This window comes from Eleginops maclovinus, chromosome 8 (assembly GCF_036324505.1).
Source record: "Eleginops maclovinus isolate JMC-PN-2008 ecotype Puerto Natales chromosome 8, JC_Emac_rtc_rv5, whole genome shotgun sequence".
Taxonomy (NCBI): Eukaryota; Metazoa; Chordata; class Actinopteri; order Perciformes; family Eleginopidae; genus Eleginops; species Eleginops maclovinus.
Genome location: NC_086356.1, coordinates 11,362,773 through 11,376,550, shown reverse-complemented (window position 1 = coordinate 11,376,550; position 13,778 = coordinate 11,362,773). Strand labels below are relative to the sequence as shown.

General features: G+C 36.5%; 1 protein-coding gene across 1 annotated transcript in view; it reads right to left on the bottom strand.

Moving 5' to 3' along the window:
• brinp1 (bone morphogenetic protein/retinoic acid inducible neural-specific 1) overlaps positions 1 to 13,778 on the bottom strand; it is a 96,115-nt gene that overhangs the window by 46,798 nt on the left and 35,539 nt on the right. The window contains exon 3 of the mRNA XM_063890334.1: positions 3,213 to 3,403. Within this exon, the coding sequence (XP_063746404.1) occupies positions 3,213 to 3,403 (191 nt within the window). The remainder of the gene's footprint in view (positions 1 to 3,212; positions 3,404 to 13,778) is intronic.

Genomic DNA, 13,778 nt, shown 5'->3' with positions numbered 1-13,778 from the left:
TAGCCTCTTCATGCCACTTCATCACTAGCCTGGTGTTCACATTGACTGCTTCATATAACAGAATTGTTTAATGGGCAATCCCAAGATTGAGATAAGAGTGTACCGACCCATATCTTGAAACAAGATGGCCTCAAGGTTATAGATAATACGGTGATAACTCAGAGATAGAGAAGATGAGGCAAAGGTTAAAAATGATTGAAAGACAGGGCATGTTAAGAAAAGAGGACAAATGTAACGGGATGCAATGTTATGCGAGTAAGGAGGATGCTGTGGCTGAAAATGATACTGAGATTATTTCTGTGGCTTATTTGTCCAATTCTAGCCACCTGGCGCATTGGTGGCAGTTGCATTGTCCCTTGCTTAGGCACACTTAATTACATTTTACCCTCATATAATGTTTCAGACCAATATTGTATTTCCAATTTCCAAAATTAGTGTCTCAGCACAAATCCCCTTACGGAGTGCTGTATGCGATATTGCAACTCTAACCCGTCACACCTGATATTTCTCTGCACAGTTTAGCTAAATTATTAAAGCCTTAAGTTGGACCTTAGGTAGACTGCAAGATTTTAAAAATGAAAGTCTCCAGATCCGTTTCTTTGCTATCTGCTTAAGCATCAATGGTTCTAGTCAAAGTACCAGTTCTGATATACAATAAATGTTGGAATTTGTTCTGTTATCGTTAGACAAAGGAACAGATCACTACAGACTGCCTTTTCTAAAGTAAGTAATGTATTTAATGTACTGTAGCACCTTTCATAAAGCAAGACTATTAGCAAGTGCTTCACAAGATTACATAATACAAAAGGATCCTCCGCAAAATTAACCATTATTAGTAAACTCTTCATCAACTAAATGATCCTTCTTGCTTAATACGAAAACAATGATACCCCATCATTCGTATATCTGTATTGCACAGTGTTGCACTAAAAAGAGGCGAAAACATGACAAAATGATTGAATGTTTCTAAACAGCATTTGATTATGAGATTACAAAGCAACACATTTCACACAACTGGAGCCCCTACTTGGCAATGTTTCACAAATACAATTATATAATGCAGGGTTTCAGTAAAAGCGCAAATAATCTTAATAATTCTATCTTTGAAATGCATTTGGCAAAGTAACAACAGTAAGCCACCTTCATGTGTCCCTCAGAGCTTGAGATAACATAAGAGACGGGAGGAAGAAGCCATTTATATTTAGACTACGACAGCGGGGGTTCTTAACTTTTATTTTGGGAAGGGCATCCAACATACTGAAATTGTCCATTAGAAGCATTTATCCCCCTCTCCACAGTGGGTTCTTGTTATTGATAATTGGACTGCATTTAAAATTGTGAATTTATGGGACTTCATGCAATTGCAGGATGTTCCCATATTTGAAAATAAAGACAGTGAAATAAGTCTTCATGAGAAACAATAACAATATTCCCTTCATAAAAAAAAAAGAATGTCTGTAGACACTAGTTTCTGAAAGACGTCTTCTCTTATTTTAAGTCTAACAGAAACGTCAGTCCTTGAAGATAAATGTGATCAATAAACATATGATAATCATCCTCCCCTATTTACCTGAGAGGTCTGTAAGTACAAGCACTTATGAAGAAGATTATCTTCAGGTTAAATTTGGCACGAACATAAAAATGCAATTACCATATGTATGTCTATAATGGTCTTGGGGTGTTGCAAATGAAATTGAAGCTGTGTTGTAAGCTTCTTTCAGGAAGTTCATTCAGAAGATGAATCACTGAAGACTCATGGAATCAGTGTCTTGTTATCACATTTGGTCTTTATTTCCATTATGGAGAAAATGTAGATGTGAGAAGTGAAAACTGCTAATTGCATCATTTTCTTATTTGCATGTAATGTTCCTGTGAGAAGCAGAGTAGGCTGTAAGATCTAGTTTTAGATGCATACTAATTATTTCCGATACAATAAAACTTATCTTTGAAAGTTTTAGTTCTCTATACTTTTAACAGCTCACAGCTGGCTTCAACACCTTGCTTCCACAATATTGAAGGTTGTGAGAATTCACATTATTTTGAAGATGCTGCAGTGTGTATTGCCTTTTCACTTATCAAACTCTCCCACATGTGTGTGGTTGGGAAGCAGTTTGGAGACTCTGGATTTAAGATAGCCTGTCACAGCTTTGACGCAAGTTTTGGGTCACTGTACTGCTGGAAAATCCACTTAAGCCAGACGAGATGGAATACTTGTTCAGAATAGACTTGTGCTGTTCTTTGTTAGATGTGGAGTTGATCCTGTGCAAGTCACCTACCCTGAACAAAGGAAAAATCCACATACCTGAATGTAGACTTTACTTATATGTAAATTCAGGGCTTATATGCTGTAACCTACATATTATCATCTATGAAAACCAGATTCAAATTTAAGGAAATTAATTAGAAGATTAGCAAGTGCTGCTCTGGCGCAAATATGTCTTATAACACGGTTCAGCTGATCTTTGTTTTTCTTCATTTCAAGTTGCCCTATCTTGTTCTTGATAAAAAACAATGTATTTAGTCGTTGAATCTGCCTGGTCCTGCCTGCTTGTGACACAGCTGTAGTTTTGCTGAGAGAGAGTTTTTCCAACACCTTGGAGAAAAATGTGGCCTAAAATTCCATGACTGTTTGACATTGTTGCAAACAGGCATATGAATTATCTAGAAGGACACAATGGTGTCGAAGTCGAACAGAATAATAAGATGATGACACAAAATAGCGATATTCATTTGGAGAAATGAATGAAAAAAGCGTTTCCTGTTTTGTTTTTATCTGCCTAATCCCAGATCTAGAGAATTATCATATTCATGAAACCATTATCTGGTTTTAAATAATAGATGTTCATTATTGTTAATTAATAAAATGCACATTATCAATTCAAATTCTGAACCAAAAACAATTTATTGCAAAGAAATGTATCGCATTTATTTTTCTGTTTAGAAAGAATATCATAAACGAGTTTCAGACAGCCTATATTAGAAGAAACCAACCTTTCATACCATGTGTTACAGTCCTATTAGTCCTTTAAAGTGAATATTTAAACCTGGTGACGTAAAATGATTACTTCAATAAATTATGTCTCTGAAAGAAACCTTTCAAAAAAGGTGATTTAGCATGTCAGTGAACTACAACCCGTAATGTGAGAATCATTAAAAAATGGGTGTCAAACTGTTACTCAAGTGTGGAAGTGAGCAAATGAAACCCCAGTTACCTCCTAGGGTGGCTGAGATGAGTATGTGGGTTCCATATTTCTTGATGATGGTGTCGATAAACTGCTGAGTAGTGGGTCTGCGGCCCAGCAGGCGTACGCTGCGCTGGAACTCAGGCATGAGCGGCACAGGGTTCCGGATCAGGTCCCGTCTCTCGATGGCTGTGTTTCTCACCTTCCAACGTGCAAATTCCCTGAGAAGCACAGGAAAAACAACCACAATGATTAAGTATACACAATTACACCATCAACAATAATAATGAAATGGCATTATGTACAGTGTGGTAAGACTTGAATAAGTGTGGGTAAACAATTTGCTGCAAAATATTTGTGTGAATGGTACTGATGTTTTGTTTCTGTAAAAGAAAAACATTTCCACAGACCAACATTACAGGTAGTTCTGTAAATATGAGGGTTACAGAAAAAAACTAAAACAAATATCCCTGCCCTGAGGATAAAAACAACAGGTTTTCTCAAGCTATCTGGAATTCAGAAGAGAGCACTGAGTCAAGGCCTTACGCCTGGCATATCCTGGTGCTGAAAGTCAGTGATTAGGCATTCATATAAGCATCTTTTCTTTGTGTGATCATATTGCCAGAATAGAGAGCTGCATACAGATGGTGTTATTGTTATAAAACAAGCGGTTCCTGTATGTAATTCAGCATGTTTTGTTTTTCTAGGAAACACAGGGGCACATATGATTTCTGATGTATTGGTTCACTCAAAATCATTATTTAAATGCAATTTGATTGAAAAAACTGTGATTTTCATCGGCATCTATTCGCTCTGTCAATCACAGCTTCTTTATGTATCCAGATTGCGCACATTCTCACACACCTTCAAGAAAAATACATGTATTTGCATTCTGATCTTTCCTGGGTATTAGACGTGTGACACATATGCAAACACTTTTACCTGCAAGGTGATGGTGTACATATAAAGACTGGTATGCTCTTCACACTGCTTAGATGAGTATACAACTATAATTTATAGTCCATACGGAGGAGATGTTATTTCCTGATTACAGTCTAATAGTTTTAAAAGCATTTCCACAAAATGAAATTAAGTTTAGATTGAATTTAGATATGATTATTGATGTAGACTGTAGTATATGAACGATGAGCCCCATTACGGTAAGTGTGTGACTTAAAGTGCAACAAAAGCTCTATCCGATTAGGCACAACAAAAGGCTTTATCGTCTCAATAATTCCACCCTAAAAGCTTTGTTTAATAGAAACAATTTGAGTTCTGTTCAATAAGTGGATATATGTTTTATGTGAAATTCGACCACACACTCACACACATTCTACAATAAAAACTAATCAGCAGGTTTGGAAGATTTTAGCTATGCTTTCACATATTGCATTTAATTTTAGTAAAACATGTATTTAAATATAAAATAAATCAAATGGTGTTATGCTCGCTGCACACTTCATTTCATGACACAATAGGACAATAAGAGCACAAAAGGGATTGTACTTGTCTTCTTATCAGTGTGGAAACAGAAAAAACTGCCTTTTTGAGGTCGACTCTCAAGGTTGTTTTTTGTTCACAAGAAATCCTGGATTGTATCCCAAAGCTCAGACTCATGGTAAGTGTCGAATAGATGTTTCAACAATAGAATAATACACACAAATATATCATTTCCAAGTCTACAACCTTAAGTTTGAGGAAATTAACTCCTTGAATCAGTATGCTAAATCTTTTGATGCAACGCGGTTTTAGTCGACTAACTGTCTCCATATTTCTACATATCGAAGAGAGCAATAGCTTGTCTAATTTCTGTGAAAGAATTGGATATCTGTTTGTCCTTTGCATTCCCTAATAATGCAGGTGCATCAAACTACTGCACATTATCTTGATTGCAATCAAAATAAGCCAAGAAACAAAAGAGGTGTAAGAGATGAATTGCAGGAACTGATTCTTCCACTAACGTACATGAATACGTCATGACTCTGTTGCATTCCGATGTGAAATTGCACTAAAGAATGTCAAAACATTAAAAGGTGGTTTTACACTCAACAATGTTATCCCCATATAAAAAAACGTTTTCTCTAAATAGTAAAAAAGAAAAAACAATGTGGATAAAAAGCTCAAAGTATTTTCCTTCACACACTTCAGGGGCTCCGAATGCATGATGTAGCCATGAATAGGTGGGGGGCCCAAAGTTGAGCATCAGTCACTTAGTTTGGTTTCTCCGACACAGTCAGCGATATGTCAGCCTGCCTGAGCACGACCTGACGGCAGCACCTTTTAATGCTCCGTTCAGCACTATGTATTAGCATTTAACACTGATGTCCTTTCTGCCAGTCATCACACAACTTCATAATGTAGCCAAGATTTCAAAGGTAATATCTTGATAACTCTCTCAAGGAAGATGTCATTTTACACATTTAGTACTATAAAAGAGCGGTAAGGAGTTCATGTAGCAGGGTGGCCTAACGCCGTGCTTGCGGGCTGAGTGACGCTTCAGTGTGGTGGCAGTCAGTAATGAGAAGAGGCAATTCAATTGAAGGATCTTAGATTCTAACAACAGTTTGCCAAACAAATCAATACAATAGGTTTTTGCTTTTGGCCAGAAGCCCACCATCAAATTTCAGATTGAAAGCCTGCCCCTGAAGTATAATAACAAAAAGGATCGAATGATGGCTAATAAAATTACTTGCCTTTACAACTGACAGGAGAACGCTGCAGAACTTTTTTCTTACTCTATCTGATCTCTGAAATCATCGAGTAAAGTTTTCAAACCGGATATACCATTAAGGCTTTGGGGCAGATTTGCTGAGATTTTCTTTTGAGTACTTTGCAATTCCTCAATGCTGCAAAGACACAAGTCCTCATCCAGGGGGACAGGCCTCAGCACTCATACTGTACATGCTGACTCAGCTTTCACTCTTGTTCCATGACTTAGCTTTATTAGAAAAACATGCTGGCTGTTACTTCTAAAATCTGGAGCAAACATTCAATCAGGAAAACTGCGAAAAGCCTTCAGAGTTGCAGATGTACCAACATATCCCCCGTTTATTCTTTCCCCATCTCTGTCTGTATCCCTCCCTGCTGCCACGTCCCTTATCAATTTATTTCCAGTGAATCCTCCTCATGGCTCCGTCGCTGCCAGTTATTATATAAAACTTTATATGGCAGCCATATGTACTGGAGCTCTTTTGCCCCGAATTAGACATGCCAGCAGATGGATCCTGCGACATGATTCAGTGCTTCACTCCACAGCTCCAAGACGGTCTTTAATGACCTATCAAAGGAGGTTAAGAGGAGATAAATGGCATTGCATCAGTATAGGGGGAAAATGGGAATGTAGGTGATTATTGCTTTACGGTGTGCAAGTAACTCATGGGGAGGCTGGGTTTATTACATTTGCCTGTGGAAGTGACCTACAGAGAATACAAGAACATGATATGGATATCGAGGACTCATGAATAAATACTTTTTTTCCTTTTTCTAAATACTAACTATAAATGGCAGCCTTGAATATTTGGGAAAATTTTAATAGTAGAGGATCACCATAAGGCATTCAGTCCTGCATTATAATATTCATGTATTGATTCCAAATACCGTATATTTATGTATTCAAACAATACCTAGGTCTGGGCATCTAATGAGGGATTCATGTGCAGATTTTAAATGTCTTGCTTAATAACCCTGAAAACAAAAATGTATTTATTGGATTACATACGTTTATTTTTTGTATTTTTTGTATTTTATGGTGCTGTTAGATGAATGCTAAGGCTACCCTTTATTAGGTGATTGTCTCCTTTTGTGTGCAGCAAGAGGGAGAACAAACCGTTTTCAGACCGCAGTGAAAATGCTGTTAATGTTAATGTTAATAAGAAAGGACAAACGCCAATAAATATGGATTAAAACTGAATATTGTGTTGCATGAAATCATGTTGTCATTTTGGACATAATTGCATCTATTTTCTTAAACATTTTGACATTCCGGTTTCATAAGAAATGTTGGAAAGACTCCAATTACAAAAACATCCATACAGCCACTGCTGGAATATAATTCTAAAAGTAGGAGTAATAATACTAACAATATTAATGTAGATTCATCTTTATCTGCAGCTGTGCAGAAATACAGGACAGAGTGGACTGACAGCAAAAGCAAAACTTATAACAGGATCTAATCTTGACCCAGAATTAAATTAAAGCGTTATGAATAAAGTTATATTTTGTAGAGCCCTAAAAGCAACATTTTGGCATTTGGAACAAAGACTTTGCCCTACACAACTCCTTTTCCCTTCTTTTGAAGAGTCTGCTAAAGTTGGTTAATCCCCCAGTGCCCTCATAGAGACCACCATTTTATCTGAACACTTTCCAATGTTTGTATCATCACTGTCCAATAAATGTGGACAGTGCTTGCAACGAAATATTTTATTATAATCAAACAGCCAACCTCTGCATATCAAATAAAATGAATTAGAAAGAGGAGGATGTTTTTCACTAGAGATTGTCTGCTTTAATGGTTCTCCGTGGCTCTACAGTAACATGTCTGCCTCTATTATAGACCCCAATCAAGAAGAAGCCGGAGGAAGATAATGTTGGGAGTGCAGAGATTCAGAGCTTCACTATGAAACTCAACACCTGATCAATAAAGTGAGTAAGAATAGCTTTGATTTACTTTATTTTTCTTTTCCACATTAAATATTGATGTTAAACTCCTGCCGTCTTTTGTCTTTCCTTCGTATTACAGCCAATTACAGAGAACGCACATACTTAAAAGTCATTTTTGAGAATGAACTGCATGCAAAAATGCAATGTATGGATGGCGGAATGACAACACACGTCAAAGTAATTCAGAATGCAAAACACATTTCTGTCAGTGTCCCAGTTTTATTATTTTGAACTAATTGATTATTTACAAGGAGTAACGATCCATGTCTTGCATCAATCCATCAGCCTCAAATTATACCAAATCAACCGCATCTCTCTGCTTAAACAAATAAACAGGATAAATTACTTGAAATTCAAAATGAACTTGCAATTCATCAAACCCAAGTATTTGCAATTTAAATGTATTGATCATGCTGGTGACTAGAGAATAAAACGGCGCTGCTAAACATTAGGTCAGTGATTCATCAGATGTTCATGCAAGGAAACCGCGCTAGATAAAATCGCTCTCACTATGTGCAACAGATGTTTCAACTGCGTTGGTAATTTTCCACCAAAGACATAATCCAGAGCAGTATTACTGTATGCTTAATTACAGTATATCTTCAAGGGGTATCTTTGAATCCTACATGACCTTTTTCATTGATCATAATCCTTTTATTATGTGAACTATTATTTTGTATGATTGCCATGTCCAAAATCAGACTAACAGAAAAGGTTTAAATAACTTGTGATCAAACAACTTTAGCTAAGCACTCAACGTCAATGCATTTTTTGGGTGAATTGAGATGTGGCCATTCTGTGGATTTAGCAACATGTGTTTTTTGTTAAGCTAACTCCAGCTCACTGTCAATGCCAAGCTTCAGGACCAATACCTACACAATAGTGTATCATCAACTTATTTTAAACCTTTAAGTTTAGCGTGAAGCAACTGATGAGTTATTGGCTTACATCTTTTTTAGCTTTTGTTTATAGATAAGGAATGCAGAGGCTAAGCACGGTTTATTGCCTGGCAACTAGAAAAAAAGACTGCAAACGGCTCTTTTTGTACATGGTGGTTAAAGGTGGTTTGCCTAAATATGGAAACCTACAATTACATGCTTTGTCTGAATGGGAAATTAGACAGCAATTACCTATCTCATCTAGATTAAAGTGGACTTAACTTGAGCTAAATACGTTCTAAATATCATAGTTCTCTCTGTAACCATAATAGCTAGGAGCTGTCAGTTCATCACACCTCCCAGGCACCATGTTGTCTACTTCAATTAGAGTTGGCCCGCATTGACACTCAGCAAAAATACCCTAAAACTCTGACGGGCAGGAAACGACCATCACACTGTCTGTCACCACAGGCTCTTTGTTGATCCTGGATTAAAAAACCTTGAGAGAGCATGACGGACATTCGGAGTGAGTTTGCACGGAGGAAACACAGGCACAGTTTTTCAGAAATAAAATCACTAACTGAGTTGGGAACTGGCTCGGGGAGTCAAGAGATAACATAGACGACTCAAAAGTGACATCAGAAAACAATAAAAGCATTGGTGTCAGTGAACTACAGAACTTCTCATACATAGCTTCTTGTTCACCTCTGTCCTCCTCCCTTTACAGTTAAACGCATTTCATATTTAGAAGGATATGTTTTCCTGTTACATCTTGACCTTTGTCAGTCTGTTGTAAGAATTCTAAATATCTGATAAAAAGTCTGTCCCTTTTATGTTCACTTCACACACCTGAACAACCACTTATGATGAAACAATCCAGATAAAAATGTTTCACCTAGCTATAAACATGTTGACGTTATCAAAACACGCTTATTTTATTTGAAGCAAACAAGCAGTTGTCGTAAAGGGCAACAGTGTGGCACACAGCGTTTACGAGGAACATTTAAGGATGCACCAACTGTGAAAAAAAATATCTAAAACAAAAAAAGGCCAAAGAAAATCATGTTTGTAGCTACTGTGTGCTTTGTTGTCTGACTAAGATGCTCAGCATAGCAGTGTAAATGTAAAGCATTGTTTTATGGACATTTGAAGCATTTCACATGCAGTGGTGTCATCTGATTCTATTGAATTGCTGAAAATTGGATAATAACATACAGTAAGTTAATTATATTGTTTATCTCTTCCTTTTCAACTTGTACAAATAATAATAACAAAACAATGCACATTTTTTTGAATGAACATGTAGGATTATAGGCTCTGAACTAAAACATAACTTAAAAATGGGAAAAATAGAAAATAACCTCTACATGTTGTACATGAGAGAGCAAGGAGGAAACAAATGATGTACATTTGTGAGCTTATTTTGATCGTTATAAAAAGACCGTCAGATGGGTGATGATTGAAATGTAATAACAGACGTTAAGGCTTATGTTTTAATGAGTCACTTCATATTTTAACAGAAGCAGCATTTCTGAATAGGTCTGCTGCATGAGGGCAAATGTGTTTTGGTACAATGTAAGGTAATTTAACAACATGTGTCAGTTCTGTTTAAAAATGAAATATTAATACTGCTTTGATGTTGTAATGAAACAGAAATAATGTTTGCATATAAACCAGTTGAACACTGTAAATATATGATTATTTAGACAAGACACTTTATCTGAGCATGTATCACATATTAATGAAAATGAAAAGGTTTGAGACAAAGAATCTGTTGGTTTAGGATTGAATTTAAATAAGTGTGACACATGAAAACTGAGCTTCTTAAAGTTTAAAGTAATGAGATACAAAAAACATAACTTTGTAATGCAATGCAATACCCTTAGAGACCTTTCTTTCTTTTCAGCATCAAGATTTGTATGATAGATAAGATATAATATTCAGCATGATGCAAGAGTGCAATATATGTCTTCCAGAAACAGACCAGAGAGTTACATTATGTTTTAAGACTTTATATTAATATTATTTAAGCCCTGTTGACCCACTGGTCCTGCTATAGTGTCCACTGAAATATCCCGCAGCCTTTGGGGCTAACCATGCTCCATTCACATTCTCTCTGCAGTCCTCCTGTTGTTCGTGCTGCCTTTCACACTGTACATTTTTTATGTCTGGTGAGTCAGTCAGTTCTGCTATTCTTGCACATATTCCCATGATACAGATTGAATGTAAGAATGACTAAATGAGAGACAAAAACTCTTGGTTACAAGCTCGGTGGTTGTTACTCAATAATGTATAAATTTGGTTTTGCATTAAACGAAACCTCATAAAACAGTGAATGACATCTGAAGTGGAAACATGAGAAGGATGCTCTCTATGACTTGGTTATTTTTGTAAATGATTCATACAAACAGTTTTGTTTTCCAGTGGAGCCTAGGTATCTCAAAAACAAAGCCACAAATGGACGTCTTTTAACATTTTACACAGTAATTTGTGTTTCTCCCTCAAGATTTCAGTTGTTTCGTGGAGCCTGTGAAAAACCAAACTTCATTGAAAAAGCTGTGTGTTTGGTGCCACTGATGTGCGAAGGGAAAGACAGCCTTGATTTTTAATGGTTTGATGAAGGATGAACCTTTCATTTTTAGTCATTTGTTCCACTACTTGTACTTTAGGGATGACTTGGCTAATACTTCAATTGCTGGTTGAAAGGGATACAATACAACAACATCATTTTTGAAATATCTACTTAAGTCAAATTTACTGTCAGCAAACAAAATACTCTGGAGGGTAACAGTCTATTTCCAACAACCAATCAAATGGAGTGGAGACCTCAACGACTGTCGCTCCAATCCCTGAAATATATCAGCTGAGCTCAGGTTTGAACGGATGGCAGCTTCATGCTAACGTGACTGAAATTTTATACACGAAAAAGATCAATTATTTCTCAGTGAATTTCAACACATGCTTAGCATTCAGCGAGGTCATTTACCAGTTCCACATTTTCTGTATTTACAATTTTCGAATAACATTTTGGCACAGAAGCAGTGCTTATGCTAATGTTAACTGTTCCGATTAGCATAAACATACTGATCAGTGAAAAACAACCATTAAATAAAAAAGGAGAACAATGTAAATAGCAGCAAGGTCTCTATCCACTCTTAAAAAAAAAATAGCAGAGTATGACATGGGCATCTCTGTCAAAACTTTGTTAAACTGAGAATGGATGCTCCCAGCTGGAGAATGGTTTGAATGTTGTTAATGCATCTTATCAGCCAATGTGTTATGTTTACTTGATTGCACTTTCCTAAATTTGTATATTTGTCATTTTTTTATGGTAAAAGTGTGAATGAGAGATGAGGAAGTCAGAAATATGTCTGATAGAAAGATGAGGATCATTATTTTGTTGTTGACAGATTGAAAAATAAGCTGCTGCAAGTCCAAACTAATGATTGGGGCAACTATTCAGAAATGAAAAGGGTTGGAAAGTAACAAATGACCGTGTTTGCAGGAATCATCGTCACCCTTATGATCTCATTTGTTTATCACCATACTGCCATCGTATGAAAATTAATTAGCAAATGATCCTACTAATGTATATATTCTATTATAGCATCCTACATTATTTACAAAAGACCATTAATCATTCCTGAGACATTACTTAGTGAAGATTTGCCACACTGTTCTTTGTAGAGCATTGCTTAGCTGACTCAAAGTGGTAAACCATGAGGGCCTCAACAGCAAAATCTGGCAAGCTGCAAAGACTGGGGGAGACTTTGATCCAATAATGGTAATTCCCCCATGAATGACTTTGTGAAGCGATTTTGTCTTCCCACTCAGTATTGACTTATTCTCAAGCCTTTCATTCTGCACATGATGTTCCAACACAGACACAGTGCTGCACAGTCTCATGTATTTGGATTTGATATATTTTCAGGGACGTAAGTGAATGGTATTACATCTAGATCACCATGTAGCCCAGCAGGGTTTATGAATGTCCATATGCATTTCAGAGGCTGCCTCCTTGGGGCTTCCAGGATTACATGTTGCAGTGGGTTTTTCATTTGTCCGGTTCATGGGATTTACCAGTGATAGATGAGCACCCAAAGGCCCAAACTCGGTAAATTAAACTTCACCTTATTGGGATTGACTGTGCAATTGACAAAATGCATACAATTGATACTGCTATACTACTGATACTGGCATTCTAAAGAAAGGACTGCAAAAGTATAACATTTTCGGGGGAAAAAGGGCAAGCAAGTTATAGTTACAGTGGCTGAGAGCAAATAATAAATAATTGTTGAATAAATAATGTTTTTTCTTTAAGTCCTCGAGGCTTGTTACAATTATTGTGGCCATTTGTTCATCACAAATGTCATTGAATAAGCAACGCAGCTATACAGCTAAGGAGATGACATGTTCCTAATCACATAATCGTTCATTATTATTTTTTTAAAGATCTTTTTGGGCAACCAGTGCCTTTAAGGGACAAGACAGAGGGTGCTGATTTTATTTTTGGCTTATTTTTCCAACCTGTGGAAAAAGCATTTATAGAAGTAACTCAGGATCTACTTACATACATATATGTCACTTTCTACCACTGCACATGTTTTATGTTTTGTTCTGAGCAATACCCTGAGAAATAAGAAAAATTCAAATCATAATGGTTGAAAATGATAGACTTCCTGACATCAAAAGGCCTTACAAGTTGAATCTGGCTGAATTGACTTTGTACAACTACTGTAGCAACACTCATCTACAAAGTATTACATGCTGCAGATTTGCAAGTTTGTTTTCCTTAGAGGGGCAGTATTAACAGTTATTTCTTTGGGGAAGGCCCCCATAATTTGAGACCATTGAAACCCTATTTCAATGCTGTCACAGTATTATACAGCAGCTTGCCGGAATGAAAGAAAAAAAAATCTGGGTCTTTTATGGTAAAAAGGAGGCAAGGCCCAGTAATAAATCAAACAGACAGAGATACAATTGAAATCCTGTATGAATTTCAAACAGCACAAACTATTCAGAATAACATAGAATGAATCTTAATCCTATGCTCCAGTGC